We start from the raw sequence: 22,805 nt of genomic DNA on the forward strand, positions 1-22,805 counted from the left end.
TATATGATGCATGGTCATTTCAGGCAGAAATTTGCCCCAGGCTAATCAAACAGTGCAGTGCATGTTTTTTAACATAATGATTCACATAGGTCTTTCCATACTCCAGCTCCAGCTCCTGACTTCAGATTTCTAGTTCTGATCATGCTAACGGTCCAGGGGTAGGCAACCTAAGGCCCAGGGCAGGATGTGGCCCAATCGCCTTCTCAATCCAGCCCACAGACGGTCCGGGAATCAGCATGTTTTTACAAAAGTAGAATGTGTCCTTTTATTTAAAATACATCCAGTGTAGTAACTGAAATGACTGAAAACATGGTTAGGTTAAACACGCCTTTCAAAGTAGTTCCCCCACCCATCAGATTACAGTTCATGCACGTGAAGCAGCTGAGAGCTCTCTGCTTCTTGCTCTCATGCAATGTGAATACATTTGGGGAAAATATGACAGAAGGCCACACACAAAGTACTGGAAAGACCTGCTGCTTTCCATCACTGCAGTTTCCAGCAGTCAGATTCCTCAGCTGACTTCTCTGCCTGCACACAAACCTATTAATTCTCATTCAAACAGCAACTATAACACTCACCATTGTCTGAAATTAAATAATTTGTTTACTCAGTTACAAATAATTCTTTTGCATGGCATCAGAACTCACTGCATTGGTATTCCAACTTCTGCTGCATCTTACAGTCTTTCTTGACATCAAGAGACAGCAGGTAACTGTGCCCCTGAAGGACCAAGTGCACAGCCTGGGAGCCATTTTGGACTCACAGCTGTCCATGAAGGTGCAGGTCAATTCCATGTCCAGGGCAACTGTCTACCGGTATGCCAGCTGAGATCCTACCTGCCCGTGCACTGTCTCATCAGAGTGGTGCATGCTCTGTTTATCTCCTGCTTGTACTACTGCAATGCACTCTACGTGGGGTGACTCAAAGGGTGACTCAGAAACTACAACTAATCCAGAATGCCACAGCTAGACTGGTGACTGGGAGAAGTCACAGGAACCATATAACACTGGCCCTAAAGCATCTACACTGGCTCCAAGTACGTTTCCGAGCACAATTCAAAGTGTTGGTGCTGACCTTTAAAGCCCTAAACAGCCTCAGCCCAGTATACCTGAAGGAGTGTCTTCGCCCCATTGTTCAGCCTAGACACAGAGATCCAGTTTTGAGGGCCTTCTGGTGGCTCCCTCACTGTGAGAAGTGAAGTTACAGGGAAGCAGGCAGAGGGCCTTCTCAGCAGTGGTGCCCTCCCTGTGGAACACCCTCCCATCAGATGTCAAGGACATAAACGACACAACTTTTAGAAGACTTCTGAAGGCAGCTCTGTATCAGGAAGTTTTTTAAGTTTGATGTTTTATTATGTTTTTATGTGTACTGGAAGCTGCCCAGAGTGGCTGGGAAAACCCAGCCAGATGGGTGGGGAAAGAAGAAGAAGAAGAAGAAGAAGAAGAAGAAGAAGAAGAAGAAGAAGAAGAAGAAGAAGAAGAGGAGGAGGAGGAGGAGCCCTAGCCCTGATCTTCTGACACCAATGCTTTACCAAGGAAAGCAAACACTTTGCCTAGGAAAGCAAACTTTCTATAGCTAAATTATGTGCTTTGACGAAGTACTTAATTTTGCCTGGGTTGATTCTCCGACCCTTCAGCTTCATTGTAGGATCGCAGGTTCTAGTATTATGAGAAAGGGAGAAAGGTTTGCTCAGAATCCTTTGGTAAGGGGCTTCGTCACCTCCGCACTGAAGTGTGTCTCACCACAACCTTAGATTCTTTTAGATGTCAGGTGAAAACCCACCTTTTTTCAGTTGGACTTTTAAAGTCTGGTACATTAACTTGTTTTTATGATATTAAACCAGAACAGCATGTAAAGGGAGAAGAGCGGTATCATTCCATCTGACAAGCAGAACTCCTTACACTGACAGAATGATCAAATTAGGGTGACAAAGAATTCCTCCACTATGCTTAACCATGTTCTACAATTTATCCAGAACTGTCCTGTAATCTTCCTCATGTCCCCTATATCCTTTTTTAAAAAATGGAATTACATTGCGCACTCTCCAGCCCTTAGATATAGAAACCATTCTTAGGGACATGTTATTTATTTTTGTTAGCAGTTTCACACTTGAGTTCTATTTTGGTAGATACTATCTGATAATTTGTTACTTTTTGTTCATGTTTAACTTGTCAGTAAGGCCTAGAATGGATCTCCACAATCCATTTTTGGGTTTGAACTGTTTCCACATGGTATGGCTTCATGGCTCTTAAGTAGGCAGTTGAACCTTTCCAAGGTAGTAGAGGTAGATGCATGAAAACGAAAAAACAAAAGTAGAAATAGATAGATGCAAAAGGAAATAGACCAAATACTTTAGAAAGCAAAACAATTTGGTTCATTTGCATCTTTCAGAAAAAGAAAAACCTTTCACCCTAATTTAGTGGAACACATGTACTGTATACCCACTTCTCTTTTCTTCTCTCTCATTGAGATACTGCATTTTCTAAGCATTAAATTACCAACGTTTTTTATCTGAAATTAGCATATGTCTGCCCCCCCAATAGTGCAATGAATGCTGTTATGAATATTGACTTTTTAAACTCTAGAAAGGCTATGTTGTGTATGATAGGTCCAAGGTATGTTCATATATTCAAACCATGGGATGGTGACCACTTAATACACAAGCAGTGGTCTGGTGAAAAACCATTGGCATGACATGGTTCGCATAGGCTTGCCAGGTGAAGACACGTATACCGTTGAAGTTGTCATAATATGTTGACATGTGTGAACTGGCACCAGACAAAGATAGGCGCAGTTTTAAAGGAGAGAGCTAGTGGCTACATACTAGGGGTGTTGTAGCAGAAATCTCCTGTAGCAGCAGGGAGTTGAACTAGATGACTTCAGGTACCCTTCCAACTCTATAGGTTGCATTTAGCGCTGCTGTTTGGATTACACAGCCAACTTCTGCTTGTGCAACATGCCTACACCCTCCTCTCTTGTCTCCTGCAGCCGCTCATGCACCCTCATAATTTGCACCAGCAGATTAGGAAACCTTTCAAAACAATTTTTAGGGGGGTGGGGTACAGGTCAGGAAGAGGGAAGCTAAGGAATTCCCATTATATGCCTCAAACACTGTTCATGCTGCTTTGGATACAACCCTTTAAAACAGACATATGCAAACTTTGCCCTCCAGATGTTTTCGGACTACAACTCCCATCATCCCTAGCTAACATGACCAGTGGTCAGGGATGATGGGAGCTGTAGTCCTAAAACATCTGGAGGGCGAGTTTGCCTATGCCTGCTATAAAACCATCTTCCTTCTCCCATATTTCAAGCAGTGAGGATGCTGCAGTGCCAATATATATTTATTTTCAGTGAAGTATATAAACTTCATACTTTGAATACAAAATGATTATTGACATACATGGTTTTCTCTTAATTTATAAATAATTATTTAAGCTCCTTCTGCTAAATATCTTTAGCTATACTGTATTTTCCTTAAATGAAAACAAGGAAATGATTTGGAGGTTTAGATTGTGCTTTTCTAAAACTGAGCACACGTGGGCTTGCCTGGGAGAGATGTTGAATGATTTATGCAAAGTGTATGTGTGCTCCTGTAGTTTCAGTCGGGCCTTTTGAGGAGGAACTAAACAGCTGGCTTCACAGGAACAGACTTGTCAGGTGGCAAGTGGCTTGGCAATGCCATTGTTTTTTCTACATTGGCAAGGTTTCTAAATCTGAATCTTTCCCCTTCAGTGACATACATTCACTGTGAAAAACACACACCATATGCACCATCATCCTAGTGCACTATATAGTCTGAGTTTATGAGAAGGATGAGATGAACCAGAATACTCATCATTTAGGTACTGAGTAGAACTCAACATCTGGGCACCATGGCGACTTTATAGACAGCAAAGAGCTGTAATAAAGGAATGTCATGGCTTACCAAATGAATATAACTTAACAACAACAACAACAACAACAATTTATTACTTATACCCTGCCCATCTGGCTGGCTTTCCTCAGCCACTCTGGGCGGCTTCCAACAAGAGATTAAAAAGACATTAAAAACGTCCCTAAACAGGGCTGCCTTCAGATGTCTTCTAAACATCAGGTCGTTGTTTATTTCTTTGACATCTGATGTGCCAATATCAACAGGTTTTCCACAATGAATAGTCAATATATCTTTCTATCAGATAATCACTTGATTTCTTGTGCCTTATTACAATTTGCATGCGCGCACACACATACACACACACACACACACACTACATAAGATTTTACACTATGTGATTGCATTTGCTTGTCAACCAGTTGAAACATGCAGCATGACAATGATACTATTGCAAGGTGTGAAGTGAAGTATTGCTAAATGCGAAAAGTAAACAATATATTAGGAACCATAGCGTGCAGGCAACAACTTTGCCACACAGAGAGTATAAGCAATATACATATGACATATTTTAAACTTTCTCTTGCAATACTGTTCTCATTGTTTTAGTATACAATGTGATAAAGCCCTAGTTGCATGAGAGAGAAGGTCATAAGCTAATCAATTCCAAGAATTGATTTCACCAGAAAACCAAGAAACTCCAATATGAAATCAGATGTGCCCCAAAATACATACATTAAGTGCCATTTTAAAAACAAATAATATATCATGCACCCCAAAATCTGCACAACACCTAATTGTACAGCTTGTATAAACTATTAAGCTAATTATTCTGAAAGTCCTGGGGAATAGCAAAGAATCACAAACACTTAAGCTTATTATCTGGCCATTGCAAATCCTGCTTGACTCCCCTTTGGCTTGTGAGGCAGTGTACAGTTTAAAGCAGATTTCATGCATCCCATTTGTGCATGTTTTGAGTTCACATAATGTTGTCTTTATCAAAGTGGTTGCCTACACATACCTGATAGACAGATTTTAAAAATCCAACATAAAATTGCGTGTTACTCAATGGTGGATGTACATTGTGCAGCTGCTTGTTTTCTAACATGTTGGTGGCATTTTGCTGGGTGCCATCTATTACCACACACACCTTACTCCTGTTGTGAGGTACTCTTCAGTGGGCTCCACTGGGTACACTCATAACACACACATACCTATTATATATTATATTATATTATATTATATTATATTATATTATATTACACACACACACACATCAAAACACTGTTTTGTTCAAGTGTTTTATCAAAAAACATTTCAAAAATAATTTAAAATAGCCACATGTATACATAAACAAATACCTGCACACATGTCCACAATGAACCTCAAGTTTCTGGAACTCAGAGTGGGTAGGGATGTACTGATTGAGGGGAGAGGACAACAATACATAATACAAATATATCCCACCACTCACAGCCCACTAGCGTGGATGGGAAAGACTGAGGTGGCATTAAAGTGAAAAGCACTAAGATGTGGACAAACATGCTCAAAAGCACACATAGAAAAATCGGATCTGTGAGCCCACATATATATTAACACTCTGATGTGTATCCAGTCTGATATTTTAACAAGCCTTATGCCTTCAAGACTATCTTTACAGATTTAAGAGGAAGCCTGCTGAATCAAATCATGGCCCAACTGATTTTGTTTTTTGACAGCAGCCCGCCAACTGTGGAAAGTTCAGAAGCGGTAAGCTTATCCATTTGATTTACTGCAGGCATCAAGCACTCAAAGGCTTGCTATCTCTGTACCCTGAAATTCCATTGTTTTCAAAACCATCTACGACAATGACCATCATAACATTTTGTAGTGAATTCCATACATTTATTACATGTCCAGTGCCCATACAATGCCCAGATCTTCTCAGCATAGCAATCCATGGGATATAAACCACACAACTCCAGTGACCCATTCCAAGAAAAAGCACCTTGCTTAATCCATTTGAGCCCAGTATCCCATACATATCTCACACAGGCTGCCAGCTCCCACATAACACCTCTGTTACATGCAACCAATATGTGTTAATGAAAAAAACTAAAATCATCCACTATAGTGGATAGTGAATGAAATGTTAATGTATGCATACACCTTAAGACCTATTTCTTCTAAGAATAATTTATTATGTAAACAATTATCCCAAAAGTGGGATCATGTAGCTATTTGTAGCACTACTTATTTAACAAGCAAGAATTATAACAAGAATAGAATTTTATCATGAAATATCAAGGGCAATTACTTCCTAGTCATAAGTGATGCAGAACCATTAATTGCAACAAATATTTGCTGTATTTTATCTATATAATCCTTATGCTCTGAAAGATTACTTTTTATTTTTTATGGGTAGAGTAGTACTCCAATATTTCATGAAAGGGTACATTCCACATTTCATTAATTCATAGTAATTACTATTTCACGGTAATAGTAAGGACTTGTCCTAGCTTGCCATTGACATTCTTTTAAAATGTGTTTTGTGTAAGATGCTGTTGAATGATACCTTAGAAGACCTAACTTCAGCTTGGTCCTATATTGTGTTACATGACAATAGTAAAATAATAAATAAATTCAAGGACAATTATGTTTGATCAAAAGTATTGCTGTTACCTAAAAAGATACCCAAGAACAATACCCCCTGTTTCCCCCATACACTGTTTCCAGGGTTCTCCCAACCACACCCAAGACAATTGGAGAAGTGCAAGGGGAGGGGTGGGGAGAGAAGCCCCATTGTGCAAGTGGAGGTCCTTGAGAAAGACTTCTGCTGACAGGACGCATTAGATGAATCCTACCCTCCATATACAAACAAATAATCTAGATTTCCTGAATCAGTGGCAGCCGTTATAAATTCATAAAAACACCATGTTTATTAACGATACCCTACTCTCTTGTATCTCGTAAAAATACAGTATTCAAATTAAGTCCAGGACTGAGCTCTGGTACCTCATATTTCAGCATAAAAAAAGTTAAAGGACCCCTGACAGTTAAGTCCAGTTGCAGACAACTCTGGGGTTGCAGTGCTCATCTCGCTTTACAGGCCGAGGGAGCCAGCGTTTGTCCGCAGACAGTTTTTCCGGGTCATGTGGCCAGCATGACTAAACCGCTTCTGGTGAAACCAAAGCAGCGCACAGAAACACCATTTACCTTCCTGCCGGAGTGGTACCTATTTATCTACTTGCACTTTTTGGCATGCTTTCAAACTGCTAGGTTGGCAGAAGCAGGGCCCGAGCAACAGGAGCTCACCCTGTCATGGGGATTCGAACCGCCAACCTTCTGATCGGCAAGCCCAAGAGGCTCAGTGGTTTAGACCACAGCACCACACCTCTATCCTCAAAAACACAATAAAATTATAGTAAAGTTGCAAACCAATCTCAAAAAATATGTATCACAGGGGTATATGTGTGTGTGTGTGTGTGTGTATTGCACAGATGCTCAAGGAGTTTTTATTAGTGCCTGAGAGGACTAAAAAGAGAGCACTCACTTTATAGAAAATGTTGCTGCTGCTGCGGTTGAATTTCAAACAACAGTGGTACCTTGGGTTAAGTACTTAATTCGTTCTGGAGGTCCGTTCTTAACCTGAAACTGTTCTTAATCTGAAGCTAATGGGGCCTCCTGCTGCCGCCACGCCTCTGGAGCACGATTTCTGTTCTCATCCTAAAGCAAAGTTCTTAACCTGAAGCACTATTTCTGGGTTAGTGGAGTCTGTAACTTGAAGCGCATGTAACCTGAAGCGTATGTAACCTGAGGTACCACTGTATTGGATTATGTTTAGGAGCATTTCCCTGCCCCCTTAGGTCCTCTTTTGGAGATGGAAGGGGGGAAATCTTTGATTCTGGTAAAACAATTCTGCATGTGTTTGGTAGAAATCAGCACAAAGGTGCCAGAATGATTTCATGCACATTGGGAAGCTGTGCTTTATCTGAAATGGCACACTGATAGCACTATTACATGTACTGTACTGTAAATTCAAAAAAATAAAAATAAAAAATCCAGAACATAATGATTAGCATGGCAACCCTAATCCCTTTTACACCAGGGAGTTTGGATTTAATAGCCATGTCCCAGCTGAGCAACCAGCTCCCAAACATTGAGGCAGGAGGCCCGCAGGTGGTATTTCCACCAGTAGAACCCAGTGGAAAGAAACAAAGCAGGGAGGAGATGGGGCTGAGCTGGCCTGAGATCTGTTGGATCTTGAGCTGGTTTCCCTGTTTTGGGGCGATGGCATTGGCCTAATATGGACTCAACTGCTGGTAACCTGAGCTCGGGTAAGGATCAACCTGATCACTACCTATCCTCTACCATTGTCACTATGGGCTACAGATGTGGCAGTGGCTCCACTGCTCTGCAAAGCCCCATGGGCGGGGTAGGAATGTTATGTTACAAATGTTCTGTTTTCATAAAACTTGCCAAAAAAATAATAAGAGGACACGTCAACCCTCAGTAAGCTTCAATTATTCAGTCATCAAAATATTACATCTTGCATATGCCCTGAGACACTGCTCCCACACTTCTAGTACTGAAAGTATAGCACAGCACCATGAAAATGAGCAAAAGAAATATTAGTAGAGATAAATCATGAGTTAATTTGGTGTCTCCCACTGATCATGTAGCACTTCTTCATGTCTAGGTCAATTATGTTTCTTTATCCATTTACATCCTTTTACTACGCCTTTTGTCTCCATGCCAAACCAGTGTGTTTGCCTTTTCTTTCTATGGTCAAATGCTTGTCTTGTTACAAGAGTTTTTCAGTGCCCAGATGAAGCCTTGGTGGCACAAGCTTAAAGGGGGGGGGGCAGGGAGATACTAGGGATGCAACTCTGTTCCATCAAATGTAATGAGATTTATGTTAACTGGTGTTAAAAAACCCCAAACACGATTGCACCCTAAAAATACCAAAAAATACAAAATGAAATAATTTAAGAATCAGCCAGGTGGTCGTCATGCATTGAGGAAAAGGACATTAGAATTGGAAATGTTTTATGTTAAATTTTTACTGTAATATTCATGCATTGTTAGGTTTTTATTCCCTTACAGCAGGCTTCCTCAAACTCGACCCTCCAGATGTTTTGAGACTACAATTCCCATCATCCCTGACCACTGGTTCTGCTAGCTAGGGATCATGGGTGTTGTAGGCCAAAAAATATCTGGAGGGCCGAGGTTGAGGAAGCCTGTCTTACAGCTTTGCAGCTTCTGTAAAGGGCTACATAAAGTCAAAAGATGTATTATGCATTTTAGAAGCCCTACAAACTTAAACAGAGGCAGACATAATAGTTGGACTGCAACTCTGCTCCTTTAAAATTGTACAGATAAAATGTTGGACCATCCTCAGATTTAGCACCATAATAAGAAGCTGGGAACAAATAGCTTCACTAAGCATCTTAAATCTAATTTACCAGACCATTACAGTGATTTGAAAAATAAAAAAGTAGCATGAGTTATAGCCTTTGCTGTTTATTAAGTGGCACACTACACACAAACACACACACTCCCCAGCCCCTCTCATTCAACACAGACTGTTGCATAATAGCAAAGCCTGCAGCAAATATGGACTTACCTGGGGAAAAGCCCTATTGGAATCAATGAGGCTTGCATCTGAATAGATAAGTAAAGGATTGTGCTGCAGCCTGAGCCACAAACAAGAAAGCTTCCAATTCAGAACTCTCCTCATCCATAAGTTCAATTGGTGGACTTAGGTAAGCTACTATCTTTTAGCCAAAACCCCCACTCAGTTTGCAATTATGGGTACAATATTGGTTTACTGAATACTGAGCTGCCTAATACACTTTGAAGACATGGAACTAGCCATATAAATGTTCAGGTGTTCTTATTTCATTTTCTATGTTATTTGATGGTCTATTCCAATGAGTAAAGCTCTTACTAACCTGTGTGTGAGATGTCATAACAAATGCTTTTCATGGTTTATGGAATGAGCTTCTTTGAGTACAAAGTTTCTTTTTAAAAACAAGGAGGGAAGACTAACCATACAACACACACACACACACACACACACACACACACACACACACACACTTTCTTCAAATATTTGCTGATATTTCTATTTACATTCCAAAGTTCCTGTTCATTTGAATAAACTTATTATTCATATTATAAATTATAAATGAGAATGCAACAAACTCAGTTGACATTACATTCAAGAACCAATATTTACACTTTAGGTTGACTTTTCTCATTGAAATCTACATACAGTATACTGATTAGGCCAGAGCTAAAATTGGGGAGTGGCTTTTTAAAGAAACCTTTTGCAAGTCTTTTGGAATCTCAGGGAATGCATGAATAGTGCCAAAAGTGTTTGCCCATTCAAAATGAGAGCAAGTAAGAGCAAAGAACATTGTTCTTACACTGAAACTGACTTTACATTACACTGGCCACCTATCACCTAGCCCAGCAGTGGCGAACCTATGGCACGCGTGCCAGAGGGGGCACTCAGAGCCCTCTCTGTGAGCACATGCGCCGTCGCCCCTTCCAACTCCCCACAATCCTATGATTCGACGGCTAGCCCGTCAGGCTGCACTTCTAAAGCCTGCTTGTGCGGGAGAGAGCAAAATGCCGCCAGGTTACTGGCAATTCTGCACCGAGGCGCATTAAGACAGCGGAATGGAACGTTCGCATTTCAGCTGCAGCCCACGGGCAGCAAACCAGCTACTTGCACATGTGCAGTTCTACTTGATGTGCACACTGCCCTTCCAACTTTGTGATGGGGCGCCTCCCTTCCAGGCTGTGACGTGCTGAACTGCTGCATGTCTCTGGGCTTCACTTCAGCATTTCCTTTTCACCTGCTTGGTCCCCTCGCTGCTAGGGGACACACAGCAGAAGGCAAAGGAGACTGTTTTTTTCATTGGGTTGTGGTGAGTTGGAAGGGAACCCGAGGGTCATCTAAGTAAAACCCCATGCAATACACGGAACTCAACTACAGCATCCATGACATATGGCCATTCTGCTTCTGCTTTGAAATCTCCCAAAGAAGAGTTTCTTAGAGGTAAATTATCAAAACGGTCATGTCTGGGAGTAATTCCCTTTTTCATGATTTCCTAAACAAGGATAAGGCAAACTTTTACCTTTCAAGAAAAAGTCATTTGCATCATTGAAAGCTGTTATTCTGTTTTTCTTTTAAGACAAAAGATGTTAATGTAGGAGTTGTTTTTTCTAAACTAAAACCTCAGTATTCAGGTTAAATTTTTGTGTTGTCACTTTGCGATAAATAAGTGGGCTTTGAGTTGCAGTTTGGGCACTTGGTCTCTAAAAGATTTGCCATCACTGACCTAGCCAATAAGAAGAAACCTGCTTATGCAGTAACAAAATGGTGCAGGGAACAAACAGCACTCAAACAGCAAAAAACAAAAACAAACAAACAAACAAAACTGACCAAGATTTTTTAGGGGAGATAATGGCCCCACTAAAATTTGCACAAAATTGATCATCTAAATACTTTTTATTTATAAAAGCATTTATATATTGCCCTCTCATAAAATATAATGATGCTTGTTACTCACATAACCAAATAATTATTAATATTTCTAAATTCTTTCCAGTTTTTGTGCAACTTTTGTGCAGAATACATGAGGCATTATACAAAAATCTAATTGTCACACAAAATATTCAGTCATAAAAATACTAAATATAAAAATTAGGGCAAGCCCACCCTTGAGGCAAGGTGAGGTGACAGGAGCAGCAGACCCATCTTCCAAGGAAAGCATCACACGTAGATCTTTATTCTCCCCTTGTTTCTGATGTAGAGCTTCACTCACTTCCTTCTTCCCTAATGGGGTATGCGGTGCCATTTTGTGGTTTGCCTCAGGTGCCAAAATGTCTTGGCCAGCCCTGATATAAATGCACTGGACAAACATTGTACCATTACAGTTTACATGAAGCTTCCATCTCAGCCTCAGACAGACAGAAGCTTTTAGAGTCTGAGAAGGTCCTGCTTTCACTGACCCCTTCTCAAGCCAACCCAAGAACCCTGACAATGTATGGCTTTAAAGGTTAAAAGTTAAAACCAACCCACAGAATTCGTGGAATCTAAACTGACAGACCAGCAAAAAAATATGCTGTGAGATCCACTCCACTAAAAGGCAGTTTACAGAATTCTAGAACAGCTGCAATAAAGTAACCCCTGATTTGAACAGGGGTTGCAATCCAGATCGTTGCATATACAGTAATGGCAGAGCATGCATAAGCCTGTTCTGCCCCAGCCCACTCCACTCCATTACAACGCCCATTCTGCTCCCTTTTCTGGCCGCTTTTGGGCCATCGCAATGAGCGACATTGTGTGTCAACTGTATGCATGTAACTGGGTTGTCTTATTTTCCAGAGTGATAGCCATGTTAATGTGTTGCCACAAAAAAGGAGAATTTTGTGACACTACAAAAGCCTGACATATTTATTTACAGCATAAAATTTCATGGACTAGTCTCTCTCCACTTGGACTCTATAGTGTATGAAAGTTAATGCCATGATAAATGTGTTACTCTTCACAGTGCCACAAGATGCTCCTATGTCCTGTGCATAGTTACTTCAAACTTTCAGTGGAATGAGTGGGATTTAAATCAGAATGAACACAAAGTGATGGTTCAGTGATGGAGACAGCAAGAATTCTTTTTAATCTGGAAGGTAAATAAAAACTTAACAGAATTTTGATTGTATTTTGAATTTTTACTCAGGAATTTTACCTCAGGCATAAAATGATTTATGTTTGTTAAGAAAATAACTGATGTACACATAAAATATGTTAATAAAAACTTAACTGTTCCTATGGAAATGATTATTACTAAGCAATACATATTAATTAATAATAACATAAATTTACAAGTTTGCACAGATTTTGAGTAATAGGTCAGGTATAAGGAACATAGTTGTAATGGACTATTATCCTTCAGTTCTTTTTCACAGACAAATATGACCCTTTTGGACTGAAACTTTGTTTTGTGTGTGAAATTTCTCTTCATGCTTGTTTGCACAATTTATCTAATTTCTTTACATTTAGTACATGCTTAACACAAGATAAGATGACACACAAAAGGAGCTTTACTATGTCAAAAAAAATCAAACAAAATAAAGCAGGGTAGGTAGTAAGGATTGCTTTTTTATGAGAGTATTGTCTGTATCACCAGATTATTTGTTATAAGTATAAAGGGTCATGCATTGAACGCCCTCAAAGAAAATCTTCCACACACAGATATTCAATTTTCATCTTGCCGGTAAAACCAATGGAACTATATAAATAAACCAAAATAACAATGTAGTCAAATCTGAACTCAATGTTAAGTTTTCCTGAGTTCACAGATACTTAGGCTGCCACCAACCCCCCTGTGAACTGGATTGCAGCCTTAATAACCAAATGTACATAGGGGACTGCAGCCTTAGCTACCAATATTTTTTTATTCAGTGTTTCCTGAACATTTAAAATATTTACTTGTTTTAAAATTTATTTTGTATGTCACATTGACTTGAAAAAGTGATAAACATTAAACATAAACAAAAGTTCTATTCACCCAGGATGCTAGCATAGCACATGAGATCATGTATGTACCTGTTACTGTATAAATTAAAAAGTAACAAGGATGCTACAATCTCAGTTGACAAGCAATGGCACTATTGTTCAGTACCGACAATTAAGAATTATGCAATGCATAATTAACCTATTTGGGTTAATCTCTGCAAAATGCAGAGTTGGCCATGGTTTTCACAGCTTCAAAAATGTCATGGGAGGACAGTCAATTGTTTTCTATTTGCCATTGCTGCTAAACAAAAACTTCATATTCATATTTCTATTTAGAAGGAATATATCCCTAAGTGCCAGATTCTGGATACGATCAGCAAGAGGGAGCCACCTTCATCATGCTGTGCTTTTAAGATTCTCAGGGACATCTGGATGACCCTGTTGGAAACACAATGCGAGGCTAGGTAGAACGTTGTCTAATATAAGGGTGGAGAACCTGTGGCTTTCCAGAAGCTGCTGGATTCCTATAATCTCCAACCATTGGCAATGCTGGCTGGGGGTGTAGAGAATTGAAGTCCATCAATATTTGGGGGTCAGAAGTTCCCCCCTCCTGTTCTAATCCACCAATGCAATTTCTTACATTGAGCAAGCAAAGGACAACCAAGAAATGGATACGTTTAAATGGTTTTAAGCTCATTCCATCTTAGGTTAAAGGGACCAAGATAAAAATACAAACCCTTGCAACTAGTAAAAGCATATTCAGATGTCACACTTTCCCTTCCCACGAATAACCAGCTAAAATTCAAGTAATGTAGCATTCCTACAATGAAGAAGTGGAAAGGAAATCAAGGGGAAGCCTCCATAAATGCGAACAGGTTTGATCTTAAAAAACCAAAAACACCTTTCTCCAGGTGATTAATACAACTGCCCAGGTCTGTTTTAGTGCCCCCTGCAGCAGCTTTACATTTAAGCATCCGAACAGATTTTACTATATGTATTACAGTATTTTAATATTTTTTTTTTGGAAGTCGCCCAGAGTGGCTGGGGAAGCCCAGCCAGATGGGCGGGGGTATAAATAATAAATTATTATTATAATTACTATATTTCTAATGCTGAGAAATGGGGGTGGGGTGGAGCGCGCGGGAGAGATAATGTTTGGCACAGCCTGCAAAACAGCTTCCTTTTTATCCAAAGCACTGAGAGATAACAATCTTTAAAGCAGAGACCATGGCAGCCTGGGTTAAAAGCCAGGGCGGAGTGGGGGAGACAACGCGCGAAGAAAGGGCTGCAGGAGGTAGGGAGACGTTGTGCAGGACGAATCAAGGCGAAGCCAAGGTTCCAACTCCCAACTGTTGCGAACGCCGGAGGCAACGGCAGCTGGGTCCGCATTATCAACAACCCCAGAAAAGAGCGCTGTGCCTTTAAGGCGATTGGCGGGGGGGGGGGGCGCCCTCACGCTGCTCGTCGGTTTCGCTTCTCTTTGGCAGGGGGGGGGGCGGCGACGACAGGGGGAGACGGGGCATGTAGCCCTTACCACACACCTGTCCAATGGGAGCGCTCTGCCACTCTGAGGGCACCTGCCTGGCGGAGGGGAGAGGGTTTGGGGTTGGACTAGACGACCCTTGGGGTCCCTTCCTACTCTACAATTATACGCGACGTCTATTGTTGTTGTTGTTATTCCGCCCCGTATAGAGTTGCCCCAGCCACTTCCACAAAACACACACACAACCCCCTCAAACATAAAGAGGGGCGCAGTCAGAGGAGCCCCTGAGCCCCGAAAAACACTGATGCCCCTATAGCGCAGCTCGTTCCCCCGAGTCCCCTCAGAAGGTTCCGGAGGGGCGGGGCGGGGAGAGAGAAACCAACGGCCGCGAGGTGACCGTTGGGGGGAGGCAGGTGGCTGTGGGCGCGCCCTGACAGGGGGAGGGGCGGCGTTACCTTTTGGTGGGGGTCGTGGGCTCCCAGGTGGTGAAGTAGGACAAGTGGGAGAGCGAGGGAGACGGGGGCTCGCTCGCCCCTCCTTGGCTCCCCTCGTCCGGCAGCGCCGCCGGGCGGTCCTTGCGCTTCTTCTTGAGGCGCCAGTTCCCGAAAGCCGAGCGCTTCTTGCGCTCTCCGGAGGCGGCGGCGGCGTCGTGGCTGTGGAGATGCTCCCGCCGCCCCTGACTCAGGGACGGGGAAGGGCAGGGCGACGGGAACGACGCGTCTCTGCCGCTGTCCGGCTCCGAGTCCTCGGACTCGCTCTTGTGGAAGAGCCTGCCGAGCTTCTTGAAGCCTCCTTTCTCCATGCTGGGCGCCGCTCGCGTCCTCGACGGGATCCTGTCCCGGGCAGGCGGAGGCACTTGTGAGGCGGCGGCGGCAGCAGCAACCGCCTTTGGCTCCAGAGGCCGGCCAGGTAAATGAAAAGGTGCTCCGCCTGTGCGCGCGCCCTGGTAGCGCCGAGCCATGCAGTTGAGGTTGGCGAGGAAGGCGAAGCGCCTCCTAAAGGCAGCACCAGCCATGGCAGCGGCAGCGGCAGCTCAGCCAAGACAAGACAAGCCACGCCCACGCCCGGCCACGCCTCCTCGGCGCGGCCGAGCGTTCGAAAACGGCCGGGCTCCGCGGAGATTCCATGCGCTGCGCTGCATTCTACTTACTTATTTTGCCCGGTGCTGCTGCTGCTCCTACTGCCGCCTCCTCCTCCTCCTCTTCATGCAGGAGTTTCCTCGCATTCCTTCGTCTCAAAGCCCGACGATCGTTATCTCGCTCCGCAAAGGAAGAAGCGCATTAGCCAGGGCTCTATTGCGCAGGAAGGGAGAGGCTGACTTTATCCGCGCCGAGGGTGCAAATTATAAGCCATTATCATTTGTTTGTCCTGATGAGGCCGAGATTACCCACAGACCCGGATTCCTTGTGCAAGGGTTGCAAGAAGAGCTCGGAACGCACCTGGAGAACACCAGCTGCTGTTTCCTACAGACTCTGGAGATTCCCTTACTGTAATTGTCTTCTCGACTGCGAGTTCTTTTTTTGTTAGGATTTCCCCAAAATCTTACTTAAAAGCTCAATGTTATTTTGGATCACAATAAGAGAAGAGGGCAGATTGCTCGACTCCGAAATTACCCACCTCTTGTATCATTAAGTTTGCAATTCTATACCCATTTTCCCTGGGTATATAAGCCCCATTGAACTTGATATAAGTAAAATTCTTATAACAAACACAGTGATATTTCCGAGTAATTAGACTGTCTACTGACACACATACAGAGAGTATGGTCTGATTCTGACGTTTGAATATATTCAAATTATTAGAGTTAAGGAATAGGAAAAGATATTGTTCAAGCTAGCCTTCAGAAGTAACCATTTGCTTACTTCTGCAACTGTTCTTCAGTTATTGCCAGCTGACGGTGGACATATCAGATGATGACAGCAGAGTTTTGCAGGATGTGCCTTACAGATACTTAGGCAATTAATAAGTCCAGTGTCATGCTAGAATTATCATCAACCAAGACATTAAATAAAGATTATCTTTCTCTCTTTAAATACATATATCACTCTTTATCTGACCAGGTCACTTTTTATCTGAGGGTGATCTGTTATCATAGTGTAGAATTAACAACTACCACCAGAATTTTACCACACAAGTTAATAATGGAGTGTTATGCCTGCTTAACCATCAGTCCAGAGTTGTTCTCTCTAATACAGGAATGCTTTATTCAGCATGGTTTCACATGACTCAAGTGGAGCAACTTCTACCACTTTCCCTCAGTCTGCATTGCTGTAAACATCAGAACAAAAGATGCAAACTAGCATCTTGTTACTAGAAAAGGCTTTATGTTTGTATTGCAGATGAGTAAGAGTTTCTTTTAACAGCACAACCCTCAGACCAGTTATGCCAGAATCTGTCTAATCATAACTGATAAAAAGCCAATTTTCTTAATCAGTTTTCCATAATATTTTCTTAATTTTCTTAGAGACTTCAACAGGATTAAGATTGTTGCTACTGTCCTAAAAAGCATAAGGTGTTGTTTTTTTTTTGGGGGGGGGGAGATAAACTTATTTCTCTCCTTTGCTCTCTCTTGCCATGCAAAGAGAGGAAAGGAAGCCTGCTTTATGTTCACAACTGCAGCCGTGGGGAGGTGTAAATGGGGTGGGGGTGGCAAAGTGTAAAGGGAGAGAGGAGGGGGTTATGGGGTTTGGTGAGTAGGCAGTGTTGGAGAGCAATGCAAGTAGGAACACAACCCTTAGTTGTGCATGAAACAAAAATGCACCTTGGAATTTTCTTTTCATTGTTTATGACATATGTGAATCTTGCTAATGTAGGGCAGAATGTAGAACAGAAATCCTATGTGGGCTTTACAATGGCATTAAAAGATGTCAAAAAAACAAGTTTAAGCAACACCTGTGAAAACACCCTGTTTGGTCTTAACCCAAGTAATCTGGTTTAATTCCTCTGTGAACTGTAGACATGGTGTATTAATAGACCTGCTGTGCACTCTGTCAGTTGTAGGAACTGAAATATACAAGCAGAAAAAATAGTTCCAGTAGACAATTATGGAAACAAAGTTTACAAGTGCTCAAAAGAGGAGCTGATGAAGACTGGGGCCAACCATGAGAAGAGAATGGTAAATCTATTATAATCAAGAGGAAATTGTCATAATTTTAATTGAGTAAACTCAATTACACTATGTACACTATGGCTTGATCCTGAGTTGCTCTTCTGTAAACTGTTCCAGTGGAGGCTCCATTGGGTGGGGCAGGAAAGAATGGTAATTTTCAGTTATTCCATTTTCACTTATTCCACGCAAAGGAGTAATTTGTGTGGGTAGAGGGACAAAGGGGTAATTGGAGAATTCACAATATTTCAGTAATTATTGGTTTAATAGTATACCTCTACTTGACATATCAGCCTTCAGGAACTTCCTAACAGGGCACAGTCCGCAAATCATTTAAGGAAGCTTGGCCGAAGTGAAATGAAGCTTGTTGTGAGTCACCTTGAGGAAGCTCTGGCTGGAAAAGCCTCAAAATAAATATTAATCTGAGAGGTAGTGAACTTGGTGCCCTCCAGATGTTGTGGACTAAAATCCCATCAGCTCCAGCCAACATGGCTGATGATCAGGGATGATTGACACCATGTTGACTATCCCTGGTCAGACTGAACACTCATAGCCCCCAAGTATTTGGGGGAGTTGAAACATGACACTACACTTCTCAATATGCATTGACATAAACTTGGGGCATTAGTGATTGTCATTTCTGATGTTGCACTTGGAACCACTGTCAGTAATCAATTTCCTAGCACAGCAAGTCTTGGGATTAACCATGATGGTAAGGCTCTACCCACTTTTTGTTCTGAAACTGTCAGAACGATAAAGAAACTAGATGAATAATCAAAAATAAGCCATTTGAAATTGTATTCTTTCTGTGATGGATGTCTTTTTACATGGATGTCTTTGTAAAGCAATGGTCCTCAAAACAGTTTGAGCTCACAGCCCCCTTCTGAGCTTAACACTGCCTACTCATGCCTCTCAGATATTATCATTACAGGAAGAATCAAACAGAAGAGTTCTCCTGAAGACTATCTCCTAATGTGGTCTTAACTTTAGGAAAACATAAAGAACAAAGCAGCAGCTTGTTCTAAATTATTTTCTTCCCAAATTATATTAGGATGATTGGGCAAAAAGGATGAGCAAGGATCCATTGTCAGAGGGCATTCAATGTATCCTGGTGTTAAATGATGGGAGATGAAGACTATGCCAATCCCAGGATCCTATTCCACTCTAGAACTTCATGCCTCAGAAGAAGGGTGTCCTAACTGTTTGAGAAACGTTGTAAACCCCATGTTAAACTTGTTTCCATTGCTTTATCCAATGCATGCTACACAGTATTCTCAGTCCACAATCCTCTTTCCATAGTGTAGTAGTTGATTGTAATAATATATTCTGGATTATAGGGTTGCCATATTTCAAAAAGTAAAAACCAGGACACCCCCAAAGTGAGCTTTTTTTAAAAGTAAACCCCCAAAAGTTATTGAGCTTTCCGCACGTATGGCAACCCTAGGATTGCAGCTTTGCTATCTTTATCGTATTTATTGCTCAGCAGGAAAGTCTGCACAGCCTTCTAGGTGTGGCTGGAAACACTAGCTACTGTAGCTTCCTTTCAAAATAAAAATCCAGTTATGCTACTAAAAGTTTAGCATACTAGATTGTTCTGGCTAATTGTCAAGCAAGCTGCTCAAGCTAGACATACTGCATAAGTTAAAGTATCATTTTTACAAGGTGAAAAACCTAGCATATTAAGATTCTTACACAAGATGGAGAAGTACAGATAGATCCAAATTAATACATAGATTTGATTTGAGAAACTGGTCACACCTTTTCAATGAATTTTATGAGCCTATATAATCTGTGTGACTGCATTTGTGGGTATGCAGTGGTAATGTCTGTGAGTAACATTATTTGAATCTGTTGGGTTAGTAATTCATTTCAGGGTTGCACTAGCACTATATACCTTTACTGCTGTGTGATATCCATAATAATCATTGGAAGTATTCCGTGTTTCAGTTCTACCAAAAAATAATAATAAAAAAATAGTAAGCATTATCTGGAGAACCAGGGAATGATTCAGTGTCTTCGCCAAATAGAAAACTGTTTCAGTCAGATAGCACTTTATTCTGTTTTTCTGATGTTTCCTTACCTGGTAATTTCCATGTTTGAAATGATCTAACGCAACATTAAAGCCACTTCTGGAAATCTAGTGGAAGCTTAGAACTCATTTCTGTGTGAATTGTTCCCAGGGGAAAAAATCCATTTTCAACCCGTTTACCCAAAAATCCACAGGAGGTTTGTGCTGTAACTTCCCCTCCTGGAACTTCATGCCTCAGAAGTTCCAGGTGGGGAAATTACATGGATCATGTCATGTGATTAAGTTTGGGGTGGCATTCCAGCATAGTTCTTTTCCACCAGTTTCATGGTGAATAGTGGGGAAACAGAAGCATGCATGCACATTAAGGGTGGTGATGTCCACCCTTTAGCTACTGGTGTGAATGAAATTTAGTGTAACATAATGGTATATCAATCAAGCAGCCACAGATTCGTAATGCAAAAGGTAAAGGTACCCCTGACTGTAAGGTCCAGTCGCAGATGACTCTGGGGTTGCACGCCCATCTCACTCTATAGGCCGAGGGAGCTGGTGTTTGTCCACAGACAGCTTCCAGGTCATGTGGCCAGCATGACTAAGCTGCTTCTGGAGAACCAGAGCAGCGCACGCAAACGCTGTTGACCTTCCCGCCGGAGCGGTACCTATTTATCTACTTGCACTTTGACATGCTTTCAAACTGCTAGGTGGGCAGGAGCTGGGACCAAACAACGGGAGCTCACCCTGTTGCGGGGAGCTCACCCCGTCGCAGGGATTCGAACCGCCAACTTTCCGATCAGCAAACCCTAGGCTCTGTGGTTTAGACCACAGCGCCACCGCGTCCCATTAATGCAAAAGGTAATGCAGTGTGAAAGGAAACTGAGACAGACGTGCTTTCATTATAACCTGGAAAACTAATTCAATAATCCCCACATCTGAATACACCCAGAATCAGGCAAAGTGTCATTTTGACATGCAGCATTTCCAATGTTGCTTTACTCATGGAAACATGGTGAAGGTTATATCACTTTCATGAGTACAGTGGAAATCAGGTGGAACAGAATTAGTAAAATAACAGCAGAACTTGTATTTGGATGTTGCAAAAGTAAGGTACTCAACCCAGAGAAACTATGAAGAGAATCAGCATGCAATGTCTGTCAAAGAACTAGCAATACCTTCAGAAAAATGTATGCATGGTCAAGAGAGACATATCTTCACTCAAGCTATGTGCAATCATATACGTACTGACTTCTGAACATTCTTCAAATAGTTAACAGGGCCTAAGATCCACCAGAAAATACCGCTGAGCTCACAATACTGAGTTGGTGATATAGTAACAGAGGACGTATTCCCCTTTATATAGTTTTGTTGCCAATAAATAATTATAGAAGTTATGGTTCAGGATAAATAACACCTTGTGGCCACTGAGCATGCTCGACCCTTATTGGGCTATTTTGGAGAGGATTTTTCTTAAAGAGTTGTGTGGACAACCCCCCCCCCCTTGTTTCTCAGTACCCCTGTTTTAATTATATAGCCATCACAACTCAGCACCATTGTTTGCCATTAGCATGTACCAGTGGTACTTGCAACTAAATGTTGCAGAGTGGAATTCTCCCTGTTCAGGATTCCAGCCACTCTGTTCCTTTCCCCTCTCACCTAGTTTTTTGTCCTTCCCCAACAGTCAGTCAGCAGTATACTGTGGCACTTTTTGAGATTCCTCCTAAAAATTTTGCTGCTCTCTCAAATATTCTTACACTTCCCCCTTGTACATACATTTGGCTGCATGGGCACAAGCACTTTCCTCATAAAGATTGGAATTAGTATGGTGTTAGGAGTTTGTGGGGGACACAGGTGGCGCTGTGGGTTAAAGCCTCAGCGCCTAGGACTTGCCGATCGAAAGGTCGGCGGTTCGAATCCCTGCGGCGGGGTGCGCTCCCGCTGCTCGGTCCCAGCGCCTGCCAACCTAGCAGTTCGAAAGCACCTCCGGGTGCAAGTAGATAAATAGGGACCGCTTACCAGCGGGAAGGTAAACGGCGTTTCCGTGTGCGGCTCTGGCTCGCCAGAGCAGCGATGTCACGCTGGCCACGTGACCCGGAAGTGTCTTCGGACAGCGCTGGCCCCTGGCCTCTTGAGTGAGATGGGCGCACAACCCCAGAGTCTGGCAAGACTGGCCCGTACGGGCAGGGGTACCTTTACCTTTACCTTTTAGGAGTTTGTGGAGGGCTAGATCCTCCTAAATTCCAATTGCCTTCTCAATCTGACCCGTGGACGGTTCAGGAATCAGCGTGTTTTTACCTGAGTAGAATGTGTCCTTTTATTTAAAATGCATCTCTGGGTTATTTATGGGACACAGGAATTTGTTCACCCCCCCCAAAAAAAAAATATAGTCTGGCCCACCACATGGTCTGAGGGACAGTACTGGCCCATGGCTGAAAAAGGTTGCTGACCCCTGATCTAGCACACCAAACCAGTTTTCCATGCTCAGGAAGTCACTTGAGACAAGATGGGCCATTCACAAGAAGCAAAGAGAGCAGAGTTCTGGGCCATTAAGAATTATTGGTAATGCAAATATTGCCAGCCAGCAGAGGGGAGGAGCTCCCCCCCCTCAGTAGCAGAGAAAAAAGCCAATGGCAGCAGACAAGGGCCAGGTTTAGAGTTTCAACTTTGAATGACATCGGCTGGGGGAAGTCCTTGGAGCCCAGTAAGAAGGATAAGGAGGGGCAGAACTGGGAATGTGAGCTGGCAATGACAGGCTGGAACTAAGGGGCACAGAGTACAGTTGTACCTCGACTCCTGAACGCCTTGGGAGTAAAA

At 42.3% G+C, this 22,805-nt stretch overlaps 1 protein-coding gene across 1 annotated transcript in view; it reads right to left on the reverse strand.

Moving 5' to 3' along the window:
- CRYBG1 (crystallin beta-gamma domain containing 1) overlaps nt 1-16,629 on the reverse strand; it is an 88,573-nt gene extending 71,944 nt beyond the window's left edge. The window contains exon 1 of the mRNA XM_081904602.1: nt 15,321-16,629. Within this exon, the coding sequence (XP_081760728.1) occupies nt 15,321-15,880 (560 nt within the window). The 5' untranslated portion in view covers nt 15,881-16,629. The remainder of the gene's footprint in view (nt 1-15,320) is intronic.
- Between the last annotated feature and the right edge of the window lie 6,176 nt (nt 16,630-22,805).

The sequence above is a fragment of the Podarcis melisellensis genome (genome assembly GCF_964234715.1).
Source record: "Podarcis melisellensis genome assembly, chromosome: 3".
NCBI classification, from domain to species: Eukaryota; Metazoa; Chordata; class Lepidosauria; order Squamata; family Lacertidae; genus Podarcis; species Podarcis melisellensis.